The sequence below is a fragment of the Haemaphysalis longicornis genome, unplaced genomic scaffold (genome assembly GCF_048455015.1).
Source record: "Haemaphysalis longicornis isolate Haplotype H1 unplaced genomic scaffold, Haemaphysalis longicornis Haplotype H1 scaffold_1, whole genome shotgun sequence".
NCBI lineage: Eukaryota > Metazoa > Arthropoda > Arachnida > Ixodida > Ixodidae > Haemaphysalis > Haemaphysalis longicornis.
Genome location: NW_027526203.1, coordinates 303441031 through 303464763, shown reverse-complemented (window position 1 = coordinate 303464763; position 23733 = coordinate 303441031). Strand labels below are relative to the sequence as shown.

The 23733-nt window shown below is 46.3% G+C and overlaps 1 protein-coding gene across 1 annotated transcript in view; it reads left to right on the top strand.

Moving 5' to 3' along the window:
• Window positions 1–23733, top strand: part of LOC144149650 (solute carrier family 23 member 1-like) — a 108303-nt gene that overhangs the window by 75373 nt on the left and 9197 nt on the right. The window contains exons 8-10 of the mRNA XM_077681312.1: window positions 1175–1295; window positions 13281–13422; window positions 21862–22115. Of these exons, the coding sequence (XP_077537438.1) occupies window positions 1175–1295; window positions 13281–13422; window positions 21862–22115 (517 nt within the window). The remainder of the gene's footprint in view (window positions 1–1174; window positions 1296–13280; window positions 13423–21861; window positions 22116–23733) is intronic.

Here is a 23733-nt window from a genome sequence, read left to right as displayed (position 1 = left end):
GAGCGAGTTCTCAACCAGATGAACCCCAGTACGTGGACTTACCCGTGTGTTTTTGCAATCGGCGGCACAAGATCGCCGAATAAGGTAGCAGGACAGAATCTGTACTTTAATCCAACTTCTGTTGAAAAAAAATGGTTGTAAGGTGATCTGAGAAAGACAGGGCATAAGAACGCAGTCTGCAGTTTTATCTGATCAAGTAATTGGGCGAAGCTTGTAGCCTTCTTCAGTCTCTTTTTAAATATTCTCCGTACACGTGTCAAAACCGTGGCAAGCCATTTTGAAGGCGCTTCATTAGTCTCCGTTCAGCCTGTTTAGTTGCATCTTTTATTTCGTTGCGTATTGTGTAATCGTTGACTGTCGAATAACCTTGATTTTCTTTAGCTGTTACTCACTGTCATTAAATAGAAGTGCATGATAGACGGCATGCACAAGAGAAAGGAAAGTCGTTTTTTAAGCTACTGTAGCATTTTTTCCATGTTTCCCAATAAGAAATCTCAAGGTTCCACGCGAAGAAGCAGAAAAAAGGTCAACATAAAGGAATCTTTCTGGCCTATTGTTCAGACATTTTTATGCCAAATTTAAATGTATCTTCTATGGGATATCCCAACTAATGAACGGCTCAAAAAGATTACAATTACTTTCGGGGGGTAGATTGACAACAAACTTAAAAGGTTATTTATGTACCGATGTAAAGAACTGTAACAAAATCTCGTGCATTTAGCCACTGTCAGTGCAAGGAAAATTCTTGACATTTCTTTTGCGTGAAAACAGCGTATTTTACCCCAGTTGTCCTGAAAATCGGGGTAAAATACTTCTCTCGCCTCCCACACTCAATACAAAAAGTAGAAAACCTTACGATGACTGAACACTGCTAAAATTCTCATGCCAAGAAAGTTTACACCGCCTATTGAATACCATTTTTTTTGCCTATCCTGCACCTGTTTCGGAAACAAAATTGAAACGTTGCTTTTGAGGTGAGGAAGGGCAGACAATAATGGTGCTGTGGCCATTATGCAAAACAAGGTGGGTGTGTTTCGAGAAGATTTAGAAATACACTGGCTGGCTCACTGCACTTTCAGAATCAACTGTTTTATTTCATGATAAAAAGTGATTACTTATTCACACAGCTTTTTGCAGCTCAACCTTCTTTTGTGTTTTTGCACTGTTTTAACAGGAGCATAATCCTCATGACGATCTTCTCGCAATACTTCCAAAACGTTACCATTCCTGTACCGGCATGGCAGCGTGGAAAAGGATGCATCGTGAGACAGTTTGCCATCTTCAAATTGTTTCCGGTATGTGAACGTCTTTAACCTCGGAAGAAAAAAAAAAAAAAAGACGCCTCTGTGGACACGAAACCGTTGCGCATCGTTCCGGTGCACAGCGTGCACCATGAAGACGCGCCGTGTGTTTTCTACACTTTCCCGTCTCTCCAAGCGGCGCCTCGACTAAAGAGTACATGCATTTGCATGCCAACACCGCGTTGCTTCATAACTACGCTCGTCGCTTTATAGAATTGAGCTCCTGCTTTCATTTCTTGGGAGGGCTCTGTCAGTATAACACATTCCATGCTGCTTTCACTCCTCAGAAGTAAAAACTTGCTTAACGCAATCAAATCCATATATCTCATCTGAATTCCAGGCTGAACGAATTCTCACTGTGTGTGTTTATCATTATTTCAAGTTTTTTTTTTAACACAAGCTTTTATTCTGGTGTTACTGTACATCTTCCAAGACTTTTCCAGACTGACAGAACAAGACGAAATCGTCGGCAGGTCTCTAGGGGCTCAAATATCCTCATTTGTTCGAATCGCCAAATTCTCCCTGTGGAGCCTTCGGGATATCCGATCGACGTGGGCTGTAAATAATTCCGGTGAAATCGTGCCTTTTTTTCTAACAGGGATTATATTCTTTCGTAGGATTATCTTGCAATGAAATTGAAATTAAATGTCCTTCAAAAGTTGTAATGTATCTTTAATCCTTCGTTTCCCTAATCATTACATGAGGACCACGGGTTCCGCAGAATTAAGTATTTTTATAATCTACAAACGTAATGTACACAGGTTTGTTATATTGTGCGAAATTTTCTGTAGCGTAGTTGCTGGCATGCATACCATATATCGTCGAGTAAAACCATCAAGTATGTATGTATGTATGTATGTATGTATGTATGTATGTATGTATGTATGTATGTATGTATGTATGTATGTATGTATGTATGTATGTATGTATGTATGTATGTAGGCAGGTAGGTAGGTAGGTAGGTAGGTGTATACGTATGTATACTATATGAACGTATGTACGGTACGTACGTATGTATGTAGGTACCGATGCACATATGTATGTATGAACGCATGTACGTATGTACTTTTGAACGTATGTATGCATGTACATACGTGCGTACGTATGTATGTATGAACGTATGTATGAATGTGTCTGAGGCGGCTACCTTCTCCAAAGTTTTTTTTCTCTGGTGACCTCCTTCAAAGCCTCATCGTTCACTGGTACGCATATATATGTATATATGTATGTAGGTGTGTGCGTGTGTGTGTGTGTGCGTGCGCGCGTGCCATTTTGTCAGAATTCCATATGCGGCAGCAAAGTTTATTGGACCAGGGAGCGGCAATACTCAGTTGCTCTGGCCTGGAAATAACGAGGGAAGCATGCCTTCACGCAGAATGCTAAACAGAAGAACAGAAATTGATACCGCAAGCCTCTTTCACCGCATCGTTAGCAGCTGCCCCATTACTCATGTCCCTAGCTTACGCCTCCTCCTTACCCCGGTCATTCCACGTGCCTGGCATTCCTCGTCATAGTGCACGTGGAAATACTGCCAACCTTGTCACCCTTCGTGTCTGCATAATAACCGGAATGTATTTCTGGTTACCGCTCAAGCTACACTTTGCAGCACCCACTGCTAAAAAACAGATTAAACATTTGGCAAAGGGACGGCGTGCATGTTTGCAACTGTTGTTGCGGTGTGGCTGTTTTATACGTAAAATGATTTTGATAGTCGAATGTTTCCGGGCAAAAGATGTACAGCATTGCAAGCTATAGGCAGAAAAAAATTCATTCGGCTTGACACAAACCAAGGTCATAGTTTTGCTTAAGGGCTTACGCTACTCAAGCTAAACAGTTAGGCTGTCTAACCTGATTTATGCCAGGCAAAAGGGCGAATGATAAACTTGCACTAAAAAAACTTCACTTCATATAATAAATGTCGGCCCTGCCGGCGCCCGGCGCCCTGGTCCGTGTTTAAATCACCGCCTTTTTTTTTCTGGAATGCACTGTAGTTTTTGCTCTGATTACCGGAACTACGTGTTCCGACTGGGTTTCTGTACAAGTGCGTTCGAGAGGAACAAGTACTCTTACAGAATGAAGTCATGTTTCACGCCAAGAAAAGAACGACAATGGTTTTGTGAGCTTGTGTAGCGCTCTAGCACACAATATTTACTTGTTACCATAATGGTATGCCATTACCTTCTTTTCAGTTGGCAAGGCACACAACAGCGAAAAACCTTTTGGTTCAGTAAACCGACGTAATAATAATAATAATAATGTTTATTTCTGCCTCAAAAACATACCAAGAGAGACAGAGGAGCTGCAGAAAAAGACGTCATTACGGCTTGACTAGGCCGCAGCCCACGTTCAGACAAGCAACAGCAGTAGCAATGAACAGCGAACCGGTTAATTACAGCTAGAAACAAAACTACGCACGCGTACAAGCTTCATGCGTTACATAACAAATGGGTGAAACAGTAACACATTCATCAAACAATAAATAAAAACAAACACACATATTTAGAGCATAATGATATACCGAAAAAATTCAGCTGCAATACATTATATATACCTGCAACGCAGTTCCCGGTGCGTACATCTGAACAAATCAAACACTTCACAGTCATACATGTTCAAAAGAGAAGGCAAAGCATATTTCAAGCATTCCCAGCCGGTATTTAGGCGCACCATTGGAACAAACCAGCTTCCTTGCATTCTGAACGGGTAACTTGTTTTCTTTTGTTGAAGATGGGCCAGATTTTGTATATGGTCTATATTCCTTTTGGTTTCTATTTTAAATCGAACACTCAGGCGGTATTTGTACAAGTCGTATATTGTAATTACACCTGCTTCAAGAAGGAGACATTTCCTTGGCGCACAGTACTTCACATTGAAAACATGACGAAGGAACTTTTTTTGCAATAGATTAATTTTCTTTAGAAGTGAGTGTGTGGCAGTTCCCCATACAAGCTGACAGTTGTTCATATGAGAGTAAAATAAAGAGTTATACAATAGTAGCTTTAAAGATTTTAGGAGAATATATCTGATACACCCAACGGTACCGGTTATCCTTCCCAAGATCTCGGTTTGAGTGAAACCTACTTGTTTAGCCTACATTTTGCTTTCTTCCACTCTTTTCTGTAAATTTTTTTTATATACAGTACTTCTGACTATGAAATGTCCTCCTACTTTCAGAACAGACGTAACTTTCAGGAGCCCACCCGCCGCGGTGGCTCAGTGGCTAAGGCGTTGCGCTGCTGAGCACGAGGTCGCGGGTTCGATTCCCGGCCGCGGCGGCCCCTTTTCTGATGGAGGCGAAAAGCAAAAACGCCCGTGTGTACGAGATTTCGGCGCACGTTAAAGATCCCCAGGTGGTCAAAATTAATCCGGAGCCCTCCACTACGGCGCGCCTCATCGCCTGCGTTGCGTCGGCGCGTTAAACCCCACAATCAATCAACTTTGCTGAGCCCGACGCACGCGTTTATCACCAGAAAGGAACAACACCGCTGTGTACGCGTGGACTGCAACCACAGCGTCCAATATAAAAAAATAACTAGCGGTTCTGTTCGCGCGTGACTCCGACGGTTTCGTTTTGTTCCGGTTTCCCTTCGCTTCTACTAAAGTAACTAGTATTACGGTTCCCTAACCGGTTCAGAGAGTGAAAGTCTGCCACCAAGCGCAAAAAAACAAAACAAAATTGTGGTGTTTAACCTCCTAAGCGGAGCGTGGAAGGACACGTCGCCGAGCAATAGCACCTACCGTGCACTTAGGTGACCTTGCGTTCCAGATACTTTTTCCTTATCTTTTATCTTTTTCTCCCCCCGCCTATCTTTTAGTTTCATTTTTGGGTAGGTGCCAAGATACTACTCCCGACAAACCGCTAGAAAATGCTACCTGCATATTTAAAAAAATCACCAACAATGGCTCCACGTAAAAAAATTAATCAAAAACAGGGAGTAAATGCACCGGAGAAGAGGAGATTTGCGCCTTACCCCACACCCGGGAATCACCGATCGCCAGCACCTATGCGAAAAGTATAGCCCGTGTTCCCATAAAATGTGGCGGCATGCTACGGATGAAACCATGGGAGATTAAACTAGAAATGACGAATGGAAAGTTCCTGACTGCGTGAGAAAGCCACGGATACAGCAGGGAGTTAATGTACACGGTCTCCGGCTGTGCACCTTGAAGTAAACTAACCAAGTCCCACGAAGAAACAAAAGTTGGATTATGATTTGTCGTGGTGTATTTTGTTGCTCATGGGAGTGTTCAAGAATCCGTGCGGATAGATTGTATTCGCCTAGGTACAGAAAAAAAGGATGATTCACTGATTGTGGGATCAAAAGCGCCGAAGCTGCAGCTGGCCTATGAGGCGCGCCGTAGTGGAGTGCTCCGGATTAATTTTTACCACCTGGGGATCTTTAACGCGCGCCAAAATTCTACACACGGGCTTTTCGCTTTTTGCCCCCATCAGAAAAGCAGCCACCGCACCCGGCATCGAACCCGCGTCCTTGGGCTCAATAGCACAACGCATTAGCCACTGAGCCACCCTGTCGGGTTCTGAAAAAAAGAAAGGTGGCAATCAAAGAGATTTAAGGCGCAAAACACAGCCTCCTGCCTCCATTGTTGGCTGACCGCACCATGGTCACTGCAACTGCAAGTGAACATCAAAGATGAACCTCGTCGCCTTGCATAAAATATCCTGTTTTTTGCATGAAAATTCGTAGAGCTGGAAAAGCATTACTGAGTTCCAATTTATTTTGTTTGTTTAGCAAGCTTACCAAGAGCATCTCGTGGCTTTCATAGCTATAGATTACCAAAATATCTCCGCATTCTTGATTTTAGGGTGTTTCCAAATTTACCTCAAAACAATCATTGTCAGCAATATGCCCTTCGCTTCTGTCTGCTACGAGCACCTGTTCTGTTTGCTACGAGCAAAGAGAGTCAGCTACCGGAAGTGGCATTTCCCTTCTTTTGTTTTTTCTGTTGAGGTTACCTCCCTCCGTTCCGCGCATTCCGCGCATTCCGCGCATTCGCGCATTCCGGCGAGCATGAAACCACTGAACTCAATTTTGTGAACCAGCACATCGGCTCCGTATATTAGAATGCGGCATGTTCAACAACCAGTGTTACGCCTTCTAAACCGAAGCTTTAGTGTTATTACTGATGGCGTCTGTAACACGAAAACGCCCTGCAGGAAAGCCAACTTTCTCTCAAGATGATGATGAATGATCGTGGGTGAAGTGAAAGGAAAAAAAAAGCTCCAGTGGCCGGAACCGAACCTGGGTCCATCGCGCTATGAAGACGGCGTCTATCCGATTGCTCTATTTCGACATGGTCGGCACTCACTCCAAACTCAGACGACAATCAAATAATACTTCACGAGAAAGCCTCGCGTTCAACCGTAGTCGTCGTTAGACGGAGGGGTGCATGACTGTGATATTCTAGCGTCTGAAGAAAAAAAACACTTAAGACAACCACACAATAGCTGCCTATAAATTTCTTTGTTTCCTGACAAAACATGCAAGTTGAGGACGTTTGATTTTCATGGCTTTTCGTCGGGTGATTTTATTCGTACAGGAAATCGTATAAATCATTGGCGTAAGGAATGTTTCAGTGGCCTGCGAAGCCATGAAAACACAGCTGACAAAACTGAACAATACATAGACAGGACGTGGGAAGGCGGAGTTCTAACACCTACCGAGAGGGACGAAAATTTTTGAATAGGCCGAGAGAATATTGATAAAGTTCACGGGAAAGAGGCTACGCGCGTTGCCTGCACCTTTCTGCAGATGTCGTGGCTTAGTTGTTCTTTTCTTCCTTCACAAAAGTCGTGTTGTGGTTTAATGGGGCGAGCGTACACGTTGGTAACGAGGTGAGGCATAGTGGAGCCCTACGAAATAATTGACATCAGCCGGGGTTCCTTACCATACACCAAATTCTCTGCAAGAGCACATTCTGGTCTATCGCCTTTAATAGGAAGGAACAGCTGTTGCAGGCCGGGAATGGGAGCAGCAGCATGAACTTCGGCGCAGGAGACTAACCGCTTAGCAACGGCACCCGTGTGGCGGGTTTGCTGCATTCACTAATGACAGAGAAAGGCTAACAAGGGTGTAGGGGGGCGGGGAGAAGAGAGGAGGGGAGGGTACAATGAGTGTGTGGCCGACGCCGCCGCCTTGGGCCGATCCGAATATAATCGACTGCCGAATACGCTGCTGGTTTCGGGGCTTGCGGGCCAGTCTTAACGAGTCGGTAGCGAGCTCGCGACCAGCGCCACGGAAACGAGATTTCCGCAGATGCGGACAACAGCGCTATAAATGGGAGTGGGGAACTCAAGTCAATCGTAAAGTGGCACAGAAAAGATGAATCATCGGGGATAGAAATATGCCGAAAGAGCGCGACAAGGAAGACACTATTGTTGAGCTCAACCTCAATGCCTGTGACGCCCCTTCTTCAGGTGTCCGTGCGACGAAACATCAAAGGCGATTTGTTTTATTGCTGAGCTTCGGTCTTTACTAGTCCGGGCCTGGAAAACATATACTACGTGAATCACACTTGTTTGTTCACAAAAAAAATACATTCCACGAAAATTTTGATGAAAGACTCACTACGCAGCCAGCGAGACGGAATCGCTTCACTACACTATTTTCCAGTACGGTTGAAGGAACTGCCTAAATTCTTACAGCTGACTCTTCGAGGGTTCTTATGCGACTCAAAATGTTCGAAGATTGGCTCACCTGTGCTCGGGGGTACAAGATCAATCGTGATATGGCTGACTGTCCATGGCAACACTCCTGACGTCCTCTTAAACAATTTTTGAGAACCATAAAAAAACCTTGTATGACAAGTTTTATCACTTAGGCGAAGGGTTTCAAAGGTACAAACTATGTAGCCAGTGGGTGGTATTGGGAAGAGCGAATTTCTGTAAATGTATATATAGACATCACTGTTTGTCAACAGCCCCAGGAGCAATAATTGAGGCGGTGGAACTGAACTCGACCCAGGCAAAAACTAGGAGATAGAGTTTTGAGCAGATTTTCAGAAGCTGCACAGCACAGGTAACTACGCAACAGTTAAATCAGGAAGAGCGGCTGTTAATCTGACGGCGAACCGAAAGACGGGATCAGACAGAGTCATTTTTCGGTGTCGATGCACTACGTTGTCAGAATACAAAACATGAATAAATATAAATACAAAATTCTGGAGTGATCTGAGTGAGTCGAAGAGAAAATTCGGGGGGGGAAAGGGGGGGGGGTAACACACTTATTAGGCTGTTTTGCTACCTCCAGAAAGGCACCTCTGCTGAGGCTGTACAGCAGGAGGTAGAAATACATTTCAATATTTGTTCAACTTTTTTTTATAAAAACCCATCCTTCGGGACCGAAATACAATTGAGAAACATTTTAAAGGCTAGATATTTGAAATAAAACAATCATTCATATTGTGTTGATTGATATTTTACGATGTCCGCGTGCAATTCAACTCGACAAGCGCAAGCAGTAATTATTTATGACTCAGTTTAGAAAGGTGGTGTCAAATTAAAAGAATGGAACTTTTACCAAAGTAAGCGTCAGTGCCTCCTACTTCGCAATTTTCACAAGCAATGTTCTTGAAGAAAACAATTTGTATTCTGTAATAACATGTCGAGACAGAGTCAGATTGCAGAATGAAGCCGTGGGTGTCAGGTTGGTTTCAACACTGTCCATAAAGTTGGGTTTTTTTTGTGTGTACCGACCGCACGGAGAGAACCGCGTCTTTTTGTAACAATGTCGTGCGGAGAGTGCACAGCATTAGAAACGTAAAACATTCTGGCAACATGTTTAGAGTCTGGAGCAAAGCAATGCCCGGAGTGTCTGGTAAGGAAATAAATGTATCTTTGCCATTGCTTGGAAAAAATCTTTCAAGCATACAATTTGTCAGCAGCCTCATCCAGCGTTGGCTTGCTAACAATTAGAAACAAAGAAAAAAAGAAACCTGAAATGTAAATTAGGAAGGCCTCGCAGAGAAGTCTGACAAGACGAATGATCTTTCAGAGAGACCCGGATAAGCTTGCTGGTGCGGGAGCGGATTCAAACCATGCATTTTCTCGAAGTAACAAGCCTGTCTACTGTAAAATTCGAACTACACGCACAGCAGAAGAAACTTGGCTAGTCAGCCCTGATTGCGGCCAAATGTGTCACATTGCCGTAGTATTTTACACGTAGAAACATGTAACAATAATCAACTGGGGGAACGTTTTTACTATTCCTAACAACCGACCATTCAGAAATATAGAGCGGTTACATATATACATCCGTAAATCACGCCTAAGGTTCGTGAACCCATTGTAGATGTCTTAGGGGAAAACTAAGCCTGGTGAATGTCATAGAGCGACTTTTGTTAGGTATTATGGGCGACAAATTGGCTTTAGCGCATCGCAGCCTGTTCTCCGAAAGCCGACGCAAATGTTTACTTTTTTGCAAGCCCCTTTGCTTCATGCACATGTAGTCTGCAAAAGCTACGAAGTTGTTGAGCTTGGAAAAACGAACTACCTCCTGATAAATACTCAGGGGTCAGATGAAACTGGATGGCGTACATAAGAGGATTTGGTTGCACTCGGTGGTTCAATTTTTTTTTTAACTTTTCAATGGATTTTTTCAGAGAAGCACAGAGCCGTGGGTTATCCCCAATTCTCGAATGAAAACACGATGCATATGTGTATTTGGCGGCTGCTTTAGAAACAGCTGCAATTACGCCACACTGGCCTGCAGTGGGGTTTTATTCTATCCCGGCTGGAATAGTCTGGTTTTTCGCGTATTTCGTCATAAATGTCAGTCTTTTTCTTCCCTCCCCACAATAAAAGTAAAAAAAGTTCGCGGTACGTTAAATGTTGCCCTGCTGACTTCCAAGAGTGTTTTCTTGACGTCGAGAAAACTATTGGGAATAATGGCAAACACAGTCGTTAAAACACGCTCGTAGTTAATGCGTGATACTCCTTCAGATACTGCATTGGCTTCGCGCCGTCTCCGTCCGGCTTGTTAGGTGTAATTTGAAGTATCAGAGAGAGTGATAATCTTTTATGGTGGGCGAAATGGAACGTGAGCAAATTATGCAGATATTCTCTCTCAAAAAAGCGCTGCTTACTTCACGAAGTAACGACCTGTAAGTGCGATTTGCCTTAATGGGTCTGGTTTGTAGTCGTCATTCGTGTATTAAGCAGTGCTGTTTTAGTGCTGACTTATAATTCACAGTTTTCGCTGCGCACACACAGAAGGCTCTCCTAAACAAATTTATGGTGAACATGATTTCAACAAAGTCTGGCGTCTGTTACGAGACCCGAAGTCACCCATCCGGTCGTACTGACTATGCTCGTGGCCTGGTAGACATTTTTTTTTTTTCGAATTACTTGCTCTTGCAAAGAATGAAACTAACTGGTTTGATGAGTTCAAACGAAGCTTTTTCGAGCCGCTGGTGCTCTTATCTCATGGTTTGGTGTGCGATGTGGGCCACTTAAAGCGTACTAAGCACGAAAGGGTTCTCTTAATGTGTAATAGCAGAAACTGCTTTTGTGAATTGGAGTCAGAATTCATTGGGCATGTAGTGAACGTCGGTTTGTGGTGCCCTTTTTGGCGGTTGTGCTACATCACGATGTTCACCTAAATTGTTTCCCAACACTTTACGTTTCCCGCAATGTCTCCGGCTCCTGTTTTGATCCACGTACGAGTAATGTCCAACGTGAGGGCTCATTTCTCATATCGTGAAGTAATGCCACATCGGTAACTTTAGTCTGCTTAAACCCAACTCAGAAAGCAGCTCTGACTTGCCATAAATTCCCTACCGTGCCGCCCTCAATCTTCACTCTTCTGAAGCAGCCATTTCTTTTAAGGCGCAGCCCTTTGGCGGCCGTCTCTTGGCTGAGCCGCGTCGCCGTCGTCGTGACCGAGCCAACGAGGGGAACACCCAAGAGGGAAAGAAAAAGTGAACGATGGGAAGACCTACGAGTGAAAGCAAGCAAAGGAGGAGAGTGTCGCGAAATTGGGAGGGGAGGGCGGTTCGCCGTGGCGGCGCGAGCCAGCGCTCTCCTCAAGTGTGCGGTGGGGGAGAGGAGGGGGCAGGATGCTGTGCCCGGACGAGGCGCTCGACGGCGCGACGCTTGGCGAAAACGTGAGGGGGGCGTGCGCGTGTCTATGATGTGCATTCGCTTAAGACGCAGTTCGCGGTCCCTTTCTGAGACGCACTTTGAGCTTGAGCCGCCGACGCAGGGGCTCATCATCGCTGCCGTCGAGAGAACCCACGCGTGAGTGCTGCCTCAGCGCACTGCTGCTGCGCCAAAATATCGCATTAGGGAGTACCGTAGTCGCCAGCCAATTTTTTAACTGTTTTTAATACTGGCTCATCTTAGTAAGCATCGCATATGCGTAATCTATTGCAGCACTGTAGGAATTTAAAGCAATATGTTTCCACCGTGCTATATTGTAATACAGGACATCCAGACATTTCAGGCCGTATTTCTTTCTTTGTAAGCACTAGAAGTTTACTTATAGTTCACGTGATGAGCGTTCTTTATACTTATAAAGGGTGCGCACCTGCTATGGTCGCAGTAGAGACTGGCAGTATCGTAAATAAATAAAGAAAGAACCGCAGTTCTTTGTGAAGAAATCTTTTAGCACCAATAAATATTTTAAGAATTCACACATTCCTGACGGTGGCTTAAAATTTTGTGGTTTGTTTTATGTGTTTCTGTTTAATAAGAATCACACAGCAATTAGTGTCGCCATCGTCTGCCTTTGGCCATCGTTGATACGCTTGTATATCGCACACAGTAAACCAAATAGGCCAAAGTACTCAAATTTAGAGTTCGCTGTCTACCTAGAGAATACATCCTGCATCAAAGGCGCTTGATGCACTCCTACCTAATAAGCCAGATTAAATGGCAGCCTGAAAATATATTAATGGGAGCGTTACCATTCCGCGGGGACGGTTTTGGGAGATAAGATTTTTTGGTTCGCTCTGACAGCCAGCAGTGCACTTAAAAATGCTGGATTTTTGTTTAAGGTTTATTTTGTTTGACCGTATTATTACGAGGAAATGTTATATTACAGGTATTTGCAAAAATTAATGGATGCCAGAACATAGCGGTAGATCCGCGTAGACGAAGCCGCGCATAGTTGCTCTTCTTTATCGTCGTTCCCACAGACTACTGACACAGCGTGTTCTTAACTATCTTCCGTCATTCCAGTTTCACGCTGCTCCTAGTCCCCCACTCTTTTTGTTTCGTTCAATCCCGGGTTATTGTGAGGAAACAATCAAAATAAATCGGCATTTGCGGCGAAACACGCGAAAAAAAAACCATGAAAGCGGGGATACAAAATTCATACTGCAGGCCAGTGTGACGCCACATCTGGCGCTGCAGTTCATCGACACTGGAACACATATACGTGAGGGTTGCATACCCGGTTCTGACTCGGTCTGAAGTGCTTATTTGGCGTGGGCTGTAATAAAAATTACGGAGGGTGCATAGAACTTTGTAGGAATGTGAAACCGAAAGCGTAGTTTGACTTCCTGTTAATCTGCCTTGGTACGTTCTGTTGAACATTCCGGCTGCACCCGTCACCCCTTTATTAGCCCCCTGGACAGCACCCCCGAAGCTCGTTCCGCTCCTCCGGCGCACGATAACCGCCTCACGCTCGCTCCGACCGCAACTTGAACTTTTTGTGCTACCGGTTTAGTGTACCCCACAACGCGCGTGCTTGAAACAAGAGATCTAAGGCTTTCGACTTAAAACCGTCAAATTTTTTTCATCTCAAGCATGGTCCTGTGAAGCAGGAAGCTTCAATTTGTTTTAGGATAAAAAATCACATGCTCTGCATGAAACGGCGCACACGGGATCTAGTCTTGGGAGCACTCCAGTTGTCATTGTATCAAGCATCCGAATGAAGCTTAATGAGTCTTTCGAACAATCGCATCGCGGGTGTTACCAGCGCACTTCGTTTGCCTGAATGCTGCTCTGTTCATTCCCAGATTCTCCTTGCCATACTGATATCCTGGGGAGCCTGTTTCCTCATGACTGAGACGGAATACCTGGCGGCTGGTGACCCCGCGAGAACTGATATCAGGTCTAGCATCATCGAAAAGAGCCCGTGGATACGGGTTCCGTACCCAGGCAAGTGAGGCTGCTCCACGCTTTCGTTTCCTATTCATATAAAAGCAAGTAAATCAACATGCACGGTAACTCAACGAGCCAGAAAAAATTGTCTTACGACATTATGAGGCAACCCTAGGTACATTCTGTGGTATCGTGTAGTGAGGCGTAAGAATTCGTCAGAGAACTTTTATTACGGTGCATATCGCATTGCACGAAATTATTAAGTCTGCGTTCTTATTAGCTGGGACTATTTATTCAAGACTACAAGAATAACTTCAACGCCAAAAATAAATAAAACGTTAGATCACCTCCAAAAGCAACTATTACTGCGTTCGTAACGATATCTGCTTTGCTTAGTCAATCCTCGTGGGAATTATCTGGAATGGCGCCTGGAAAAACGCTGTGCCTTGATTGTGCTCCGAGGGCACTATATGACTCCAACTAATGTGCCTTCCGGCTCCTTTCATTTTCTTAACGCCGGGCCCGGCACTACTTTCCTCACCATAGCCGTCGAAAGATCACTGAAATAAAAAAACTGCAAACAAACGTCGAAAAAGCAGGAGTTGGACTCTAACAACCGCCTTTGATTTCACGAAGCTAAGACGTCACCCCTACACCCTAATACCACACCTTCGTAACGGTGCCAGTCCAGCCTTAAAGCGGCCATGAAGACAAAATGCAAGTTTGACTCATTCGAAAGATTGCCTCGTTAGGCTAACATTTACACCACTTTTAACGTAAAATTCGCTCAGATAAGCAATGCAATGAAGAAACTAGAGAATAGGCACGTAACTCACCAGCTACTTTTCTGCACTGAACTTATTGCGTATTATGGGCCGCTCGTTGCGTTTGCCCGAGGCAGACAAAAACCAAGATAAATTAAACAGGGATTATAAGCTTGCAGGGCGGGCTAGTCGTACCTAAATGCGGGGCGTTTTCTTTTTGTAGCAGTAAGAACGCCGGGGTAAAGAATGGGAATTACGAACGAACAAGTAACCATAGAATCAGTTAGTGGCGCCTATGGCGACCGACACTGCTTAACGCAACCGTCAGACGCGTTGGGCTCGTCTGACACGAATCTGGCCAACTGACATAAGCAACACAGTCACTTACGTGACCATGTTTGTAGATTCCTGTCGATTGTTTAGTGAAACGATAAGTATCAACCGTAATAAAAATACGGCAGGTATAAAAGTTCGGTCAGAAGCAGAGTGCGACAGCGGTCGTCGAATGGTATCGCTGCGCCATCTTGGCAGGCGGACGGTAACCAAATGGGCGTTCTTCAGACACCAGCAGCCTCAGTCAAAATACCTGCTTTCGTTTTAGGTACCTGTCGATGTGACGTCACGAAACATACAATGAAGCAGAGGAATATGAATTTTGACTTAAATTGTTTAATTTCTCAGTGAATAAAATATCGTTTGCTGACGGACAGGGGCTAAGGGTACTATAAAACATCAGATATTCTGAATATAAGGAACTTTTTTTTTGTATTCATGGCCCCTTTAAATTATCAGGAAGCATTCATTGGTGGAACTTTCAGAATCTGTGAACATCTCATGCGTCATTCACGGGAGCTTGAGGCTTGGCCTGAGCGCACGCCTTGCTCCGGTTCTAGAAGCCCTCAACACGGCGTTCCTCCCACACCCCTCGTACACAGTGCCAACCATGCTTTGCGTTCTAACCAGCTCAGTGTCCACGTTTTCTTGCTTCATAATCGTGTATAAGGCCGTGTTCAGACTGTTATCGGAACTGTCGTAATAACTTAAAAGAATGACGTAATTTCACCCCTCAGCCAACAGAACTGCGTGACGTGCCGTTTTTTACGTCCATAGGTCCCAATATGTCTTCTGCCTCTGTAGTCTGAACATAGCCTAACTTGGGAACAGCAGCGGAAGGTGCTCTCCCATCCTATTAACGCCGCACTGCAAGCTGTTCCTCCGCGATGGGTGAAAAAGTCCGGAACACGAATTCGGTTTTCTTAAAACGCCCAAACAAAAAGTTCAGTAACTAAACGTGAGGTTCTTTATTGTTTTAATTTAATGCGTTGCAGGCGCATAAAAACTTGGATACAACTTCTAAAATAAATTCTGTAGAGGGTGGCATATCGTTAAATAACAGCTAAAGGAACACAAGAGAAAGGCATTTAGTGTAATATTTTTGTTTCTAGGGCATTTTACTTCACTATTTCTTCAAAGCTTTAACGTTTCCAGCGCGAACCTTGTCCTAAGAATGATGCTACGGGATGAGAAGTAGCGCCATCATTGCAGCTATCGAATGTTCTCTGACGCAGCGGAAGATGCACGGACCCGCGGTTAAGAAGGGCTCTCAGGATCTTAATGGGGCCACCATTACGTCACACGCACGTGCGCTGTCGGCTTCTTTTAACAGCGAAGCTGTTGTAGTTCGAGCCTTTTCGTCCGTCTGCTGTATATCCTGCGTCACGGAAGAGGTAGGAGCAGAATCCCAGACCCGCCGGCAGCCTCTATGAGTGCGTCTTGTTCTCGCAGAGGAGGGTTCCTCTCCCTACTGCTAGGTGTGTAGGGGAGGGAGAGGGAAGGGTGCCTGCCGCCGCTTAGGTTTAGTGGCGATTCGTTTGCACGAACCGTAGAATTTGCGCGGCGACAGCGCTGCCGTTCTCCGGGCGAGCGCCCCTTTACGTTCGAGCCAACACAAGAGAACCACAGCTCAGCGGTTTCGGCAGATTTCACACTGGATGGAACTGAGTTTAATTTTTCTTCGATCTGACACTGCTAGACAGCTATGCTGTATAGTTCGACAAATGCACGCTTAAGTGTTCCAATCAGTTCTGGAGGCGCCGGTAAATGCGTACATACATACATACATACATACATACATACATACATACATACATACATACATACATGCATACATACATACATACATACATACATACATACATACATACATAGATACATACATACATACATACATACATACAGGGTGTGCGAGCTATCATGCACTAATATTTTTAAAAAGAGAAATGGCGTTACTCCTAGAAAACATAGTGCATCATGTGTCCAGTTCCATGGAGTACCGGCAAGTGTGTGCCAAAGCTAATAGAGAAGGCGCAGCCTAGGCAACTGTCCTATTGTGTAAGCAATATGTGTTTCCTGTCGAAAAAAAATTCCGCCGGCGATTCGCGGACAGAGAGCGACAAAACAGAGACGGACAGAGTGCGTGCGGATGGGGGGGGGGGGGGGTGACGTAGGGCCAAGCACGGAGCCGGCTGCATAACTGGCTACGGTTGCGCTGCGTTCGCGCCCCATTCGACCTATAGTTCATATCACAAGCTAGCTGCAGCACTGTGGAGGCTACATTGTTGTGAATAGCGCGCCCACTGAGGGAGCCTAACTCGCCGTGAAGGGGGTCCTGAAAGGACACTCCCTCCTCCCCTCTCGGCAAGTGGCACCGCAAGGCCCCGGTTCCTTTTGTCGCTTCCTTCGCGGTGAGTTAGGCGCCCTGAGGGGGACAACAATCTAGCCTCCACAGTGCTGCAGCTAGCTTGTGATATGAACTATAGTTGCCAGGGGCACGTCAAATCAAAGCCTCTGCTCGCCCTCTCTCACTTCCCGACGCGCCAGTCTTCCGAGTGGCCGAAGCGCCCAGTCACCACTTGTAGGCGTCGTTAAATAGTGTGTGTGTGTGTGTGTGTGTGTGTGTGTGTGTGTGTGTGTGTGTGTGTGTGTGCGTGCGTGAGTGTGTGTGTGTGTGTGTGTGTGTGTGTGCGTGCGTGCGTGCGTGCGCGTATGCGCGTGTGCGTGTGTGTGTGTGTGCGTGTGTGCGTGCGTGCGTGTGTGTGTGTGTGTGTGTGTGTGTGTGTTTGTGTGTGTGGGTGAATGGGTGGGTGGGTGTGTGTGTGTGTGACAGAGGGAGAGAGGGCTTTAATGAACACTGAAAAGGTTAGCCCCACAAACGGCGGTGCTTGCCACTTCAGATGGGGTGAATATAGCGAGGCGAAAAAAGAAAAGAAAGGGGAAGTAGTGCATAGTAACAATGAATAAAAGGAAGAAAAGGAAATCAGTTCGGAACGTACAAAAATTCGCAGCATTAGTGGGAAAAACCATATCTGACGATCTCAAGGTTAAAGAACGTGAAGTAAGCCGAGTCAGACAAAAAAACTCCCAAGCATTTCCCCGAGGGTGAACATGGTTAAGTGCGAATGCACGGGGTGATGCTATGAGGGGGAGTAAAGTTAAAATCTGTTGGCATTCGCCCGTGAGCGCGCGCGAGCCGACCCACGGAGGTCTGGCAGTTTATCGCTGCATATATACGCCTCGAGCGCGGCCTGTAGGGGCGCCACTGAAATCCCCCTAGCGGCCCGTTTCAAAAGCAGGCGCGGGAGTCCCCGGCCCGCTCCCCCCTGTCGCCGTTGCTTTTGGGGCTCGTTCAAGACAGCGACTTACCGTTTGTCCGTGTTCGAAATACCGAATAACGTGGAGCAGGCACTCTGTTTGCAAGCGTGGTGTGTTCACGAGAGTATAAACGTTTATGACGCGATCTTAGTGAGATCTATATGAGCGCCGAGCGTGTGTCACAGGCCGGCGTCCCGAAGCCAGCATTTGCATGCAGCTGATTGCAATTCCGCTGCCCTGAAATTTAGTGGCAGTGTCTCCGTAAGCAGTGTTTCCTCCGATGGTCATGTTGAGGCCATACACACTATGATGTAAATCGGCTCTGTGCACTTACAAAATCCAGCGGAGCACTCATACCTGACAGCACGCAAGTAACGTTACGCCTGCCAATATCACATATCAGATATTGATCAGTACCATGAACATGCCAATGCGGCATAAATTTCAGAAATGGTACCAAAGAAGTACAATGGATAATGCAAAATTACACCCCGGAGTCCGCACACGACGACAAATTTAATGATGGGTCGTCTTGTGCCGAGGTGAGCGCTCGCAAAGATTCATCTGTTACATTTAACCTCCACGAGAAGCGTGAAGATGGGCTTATAGAGTAATCCGCGTCCGTGACCAAACTCTTTTTCGAAACATCGTCATATAACACAAGGAGACTGCAGAATCTAGCATAAACCGAAATCAGAGACCCTTATCAGATACGACACTCTTCCAACGAGCCCGTGTGTACGAGATTTCGGCGCACGTTAAGGATCTCCAGGTGGTCAAAATTAATCCGGAGCCCTCCAATACGGCGTGCCTCATCGTCTCCGTTGCGTCGGCGCGTTAAAACCGGCAATCAATCAATAAACTCTTCCAAAGACACGTCGTATCGCTTGTGAACTGCCTATACCCTGTATTCTTCGAAAAATGCGTCCGCCGAGTGATCAGCCGTTCGTTGAAGGCGAAAAACAAACGAAAAGTGAACACAGAGCCTGTGTATGTGATTACTAAAACGTTCATTCGTTGATTTCGCCCCGAATGTGTAAACAGCGATAGCTGAGCGTCCGCCTCCTCCTCCTTACCTCCCCCCCCCCCCCCCCCCCATGTCTAGCGAAATAGTGCATTTCGCATCTAGTTGGTCTGGTGAATACTACCTTGCTCAAACAAACGTCTTTAGCATTTCAGAGGCTGCACTCGTTTTTTTTTTTTTTAAATTCATGTACGACTATTCTATTTATTCCTGACTTGGGTTCTTACTATAAGGCATGAGTGGGCACATATCGGACAATGCACAGCCTTTTAGTGTACTTAACATTTTCGCGTGGCTTATATTCCCCTAAAAGGCACACGTTTTTGTCAGCTATTGGGTTATCACATCCCCGAAACATATTTTTCTACGACGTACATATTCGATGCAAAGCCGCATTTGTTGTCGGCGCTGCAAAACGAACCAACCTCTTACAGTGCCAATATTAGGTCTAAACGAGGCGACAATAAATAGAATTCACTTGTGCTGACGTGTTCGAAGGTAACCTCGGTGATATGCTGCTGCCGTCGCCGACGCCCACAAGAGCGGCCAAGAAGCGCGCAGAACCGCCTCCCCGGGTTGGCGTTAGAGCGAACCGCCTCTTGTTGGCGTTAGAGCGCTATACCAAGACGCAGCTGTTTTTTTTAAGTGCCCTAAACGTGCAGTTAGCTTACAGACGTCACCATAACAAGTTGTTTAGTGCGCGAAAAGTCAAAGAGAAGCGAAAGAGAACCAAAACACTGCATGACCGCCTATTAGCCACGCAGCGCTAATCCCGCGAACGCCGCGGAGAAGCGGCGGCAGGCGGAGCAGCGATCGCGAATCTCGAGGCGTATAGGGGGGTACGCCGCGCCGAGCGCGCCGAGCCAGGTGGCTGAGAGAGGAGGCGAGCGCAAGGGGAGAGGGACAGCGGCGCACGGCAGCTGCAGCCGAGCGAGGGGGAGAGGAGAGAGTGTGACGTCACGGTGGAGAGAGAGGCGCGCGGCAGCTGCTGGGGAGAGGAGGCGCGCTGTGACGTCATACCATGACGTCACGGCGCGAGGAGCGGTGCGGGGAGCGGCGCGCACCCGCGCAGCCACGGCGGGGAGGCGGAGCGAGCGCGGTCACGTGGTGAAGTGACGTCACCGCGCCGTTGCTACCGACGCTCCTCTCCGCTCCACGCCGTTACTAGGGAGAGGAGGACTGCGGACGCCGCTGCCGCCGCCGCTGCCGCCGCCGCCGCCGGCGGTGGAAGGTTTGGGGTCGCTTATAAAGTGCATTCGCACTTAAAATTTAAATAGGCTTTGTCCCTTGCACCGCGTCAGCGTGATTTTGCCCCGAACCAAGAAAGAGATGCAGTTCTAAACTGTTTCCGCCTAGCAGTCGCAGAAGGGTTCTTTGCGCTGTTTCGCGTTGGGTTGCATGCTGCGGGCAGTACCACAAGAGATGCCGTATGTCCTCTTTCACAGAGCACATACACCGCAATGGCAAGTCCGCCCAGCCTATCTTGATGACAAAACTGCGGATGAAGGCAACGTTCAGGCGTAGTCGGTGAAGGACACCCTCAGTTTGCTTTGGTAGGCCCCACGGAAACTTGAAATTGCACCGAGGGTCAATCGCATGCAGAGGCCAGGGTATTTAGGCTCTTTCCAGGCTGACAGCTGCAGTTTCCATCCCAGTGCTGATACAGCCGTACTTTCGTCTTCTCTGTAAAACGGGATTCCAACAGACACAAGCACATTGTGCGCCGGTTTCGATGCTGTGTCAGAGACGATGTTCCTCTGGATGCCGGAATGACCTGGCAGCCAATGAAGCGAGATTCGGCGCCCGTCTGGTAGTCCAAGTGTGTGCAATGCGTTTAGATCGTGCACAAGTTGGCTCCGGCGGTGGGATGGCTTCATCAGTGCTTGTAAGGTAGGCCGCGAGTTAATAAAGATCCCCCATTGCTGAGCGAGACTGTTGGTGATGTAAAGGAGTGGCGCCCGCATAGCAGTTAACTCAGTGAAGGTGGACGACATCGTGTGGCTGAGTTTCTCTTCTGCAGTTAGTCCCACCGGCGGAATCCACACTCCAATAGCTGACGAGTCAGACTTCACGTACCCATCTGTATATATCTGAACGTGCCCAAGATAACGTGAGCTGATGTGCTTCAGTCTGAAGTACCGCAAGGCTGGCTCACGTAGAGATGATGCTTTGCCCATACATGGTATTGTGGCGCATATATCCCGTGGTGCAAACTTCCATGGCAAAAAGGCAGGCTTGCTTGGGCGTTGAGTGGTGACCGGTAGGAGTCTCCACAGATGAGAGGAAGACACCCGTCATAGACGGTGGTCAGCACACCAGGTTACGTGAGGGAGGCTGGTGTATACCTTGGAATACCCATGCAGATGCGCAGAACTTGAGCCTGTGCGCTCGCTAGCACTCTGAAGTTCGTCTTAGACAAACCAATACAGTAAAGCGAGTGCAGGGCAGAGTAGACAGCAAAAGAAGATGAAATGGAACTGGCGACCACGAACTGCTGATACTGGAGGAGAACAAAAGGAACGAAAGGCAGCCAATGTGGCTGCTAAAGAAAGCAAAAGACCATTGACACGGCTTGGGCTCCAAAAGCCGGATCAGGGCGTGCGCATCAAGCGTACCTACAAGTTTGTGAGGGAGAAGGATGATATAAATGCATTCTTAAAAATTAGCCATTGAATCTTGCATTGCTTATTTTTTCTGCTCGTGTTCATGGGAGCGGGATATCGAATGGTGCCAGCTTGCGTGTGTCTGGCCAGAGAGATGGGCCGCCACATTGTTGGCTTCCCATCTAGTATGAGCATTTGGGGAGAGTGAAGCTTCGAGGATAAAATCAGGAGTGAGCGTTTTGGGAGAGGACCGAGACGTGGGCTGTCCAAACTATTGGGGACAGGGAGTAATTAGATAGGTGGGCTTGACTGATTAACACAACATTCCTGTTCAGCAAAGAAACTTTTTTCTTGAGCGAGGTGTGGATGAAACTCTGTAATAAGAAAAAGACGGAATGAGAGCTTATAGAGAGCACAGGCACGTAAAGACTGGCCCGTTGGTGCCTTCGTGCAGGCCAGTTCGGGCTCCCCCAGGTGTCCGTGGGCGTTGTGCTTGGCATGCTGTCGGCCATCTTGTCCTCAGTCGTGGAGTCCGTGGGCGACTACTACGCCTGCGCGCGGCTGTCCCAGGTTCCCACACCACCAACACACGCCATCAACCGCGGCATCTGGATGGAGGGCCTCGGCTGTATTGTAGCCGGCATATGGGGCGGCGGATGCGGGCTCACCTCCTATTCCACCAACATCAGTATTATCGCTGTCACAAAGGTAGGCTTCCCAGCATCTTCCCTAATGGCTAGAGAAATATGTCCATCTTTTGCATATTCACAAACTATTGGCATTTATCAATAATCAAATTCAATGCATGTCTTTTTACAATTTGCACTGTTACTTGGCTTGGCCTGTACACATTTTTCATTTCAAGGTGTGTAACATGGTGCTGGCTTTCTTTTTTGCTCTTACATTTGCCATTACTAGAATAAATATTCGAAAAGTCAATTACTTATAGTCTAATTGTCAAAAATAAAAGAAAATGGAGCCAAATGTTGCAACTTTTAAGCGGGTCGGTTGAAATTTAATATTTTAGGCCCTTATGACGCTGGTATTGGGTATAAATTTATCCGAGGCAATTTATTCTTTTAGTCAGGGCTGCACTAAAAAAGCCTCACACTTTGGTTTTGACACAATGGGAGCAAGCATAATAGTGCCAGTCTGCAAGAAATTCCCCAGCAAGGTAAACTTAATGTGTCAGCACTGGTTGTGCTGCTGACGTCTTTTCCTTGCACCCTGCCTCGGTCCGATAACTTCAACGTGCCAGAAAAAAACGTACTGCAAGTGGCGCTTTTCACTTCTGGCACGTTTAATTACTTACTGCTTTATTTTTCTTCTCTTCTATTTTATTATACTATCAACCCTTTTCTTTGCGACCTTGCTATACGATAGGTATGAAAAAGATGCCATTTTGATCCTTCCTTGCACTTTCTTTTTCGGGGCTTAGTTTCGGTAAAAAAATCACAAGCTCAGCCCTCTCGGCCAGGGCGAATAGTGGAAGTGCTGTAATGCACTTCTGTGCAGCGATTTCTTTTCCTCACCCGCTAAACCTTCGTTTCCTTCATTTAACAGTGAAGTTCATAAGTCGGTAGGAATCTCCTGATTTGTGCTTAAAGGAGAGTGTCACTATGAATAACGAAACGATTCATGTGTCGAAAGAAGGTGTGGGACATGAAAAAGAGACGCCTAGACAAGAGTGAACCCCTGAGAACTGCTCTAGATGGGCTCGAAGGTGAGGGTATCCCTGTCAGAGCATCATTAAATTCAATACATTTCTATTTTCGTTGTTTCGTGGTCTCCCGAGTAAAGGCCGCGTGAGAAAAACCACAATAAACCACTAAGAAGCTCAGCGATGAGCATATTCATGCACAAAACAGGCAGCATAATACAAAAAGACGGCTAGTGACCATAAACTGACGACCAAATGTTAAAAAAACGAAAATGCGTGTTCTTTATTAGCGCACATTTACGTTTCTTATCCCATTCCCAGTTCGGTGGTGTATGTGTTTATTTTAGTTGACAAACTCGCGATAATTTAAAAAATTCCCAGTATAACTCATTTTATAGCCCGTTCTTCGATCCTCGTTCGTCCGCTAAACAACCGACGTCTTATCATTGGTTTTAACAAACTACTATAGCTGCTAAGTATGACTTTGAATGAAATAAAGCTGGTGGCTATTATGAAAGGTGTTACAGGACAATTTCAGTGCCGTTTGGTTTAAGGTATCTTGCCCTTCCACCTCGGGCTCCACTCCTATTCCCCTCGTTCCCACACTCGCATTACGCCCCCTACTGTCTCCCTCCGCTTTTCCCCAACCCTCTCTCACACCTACCC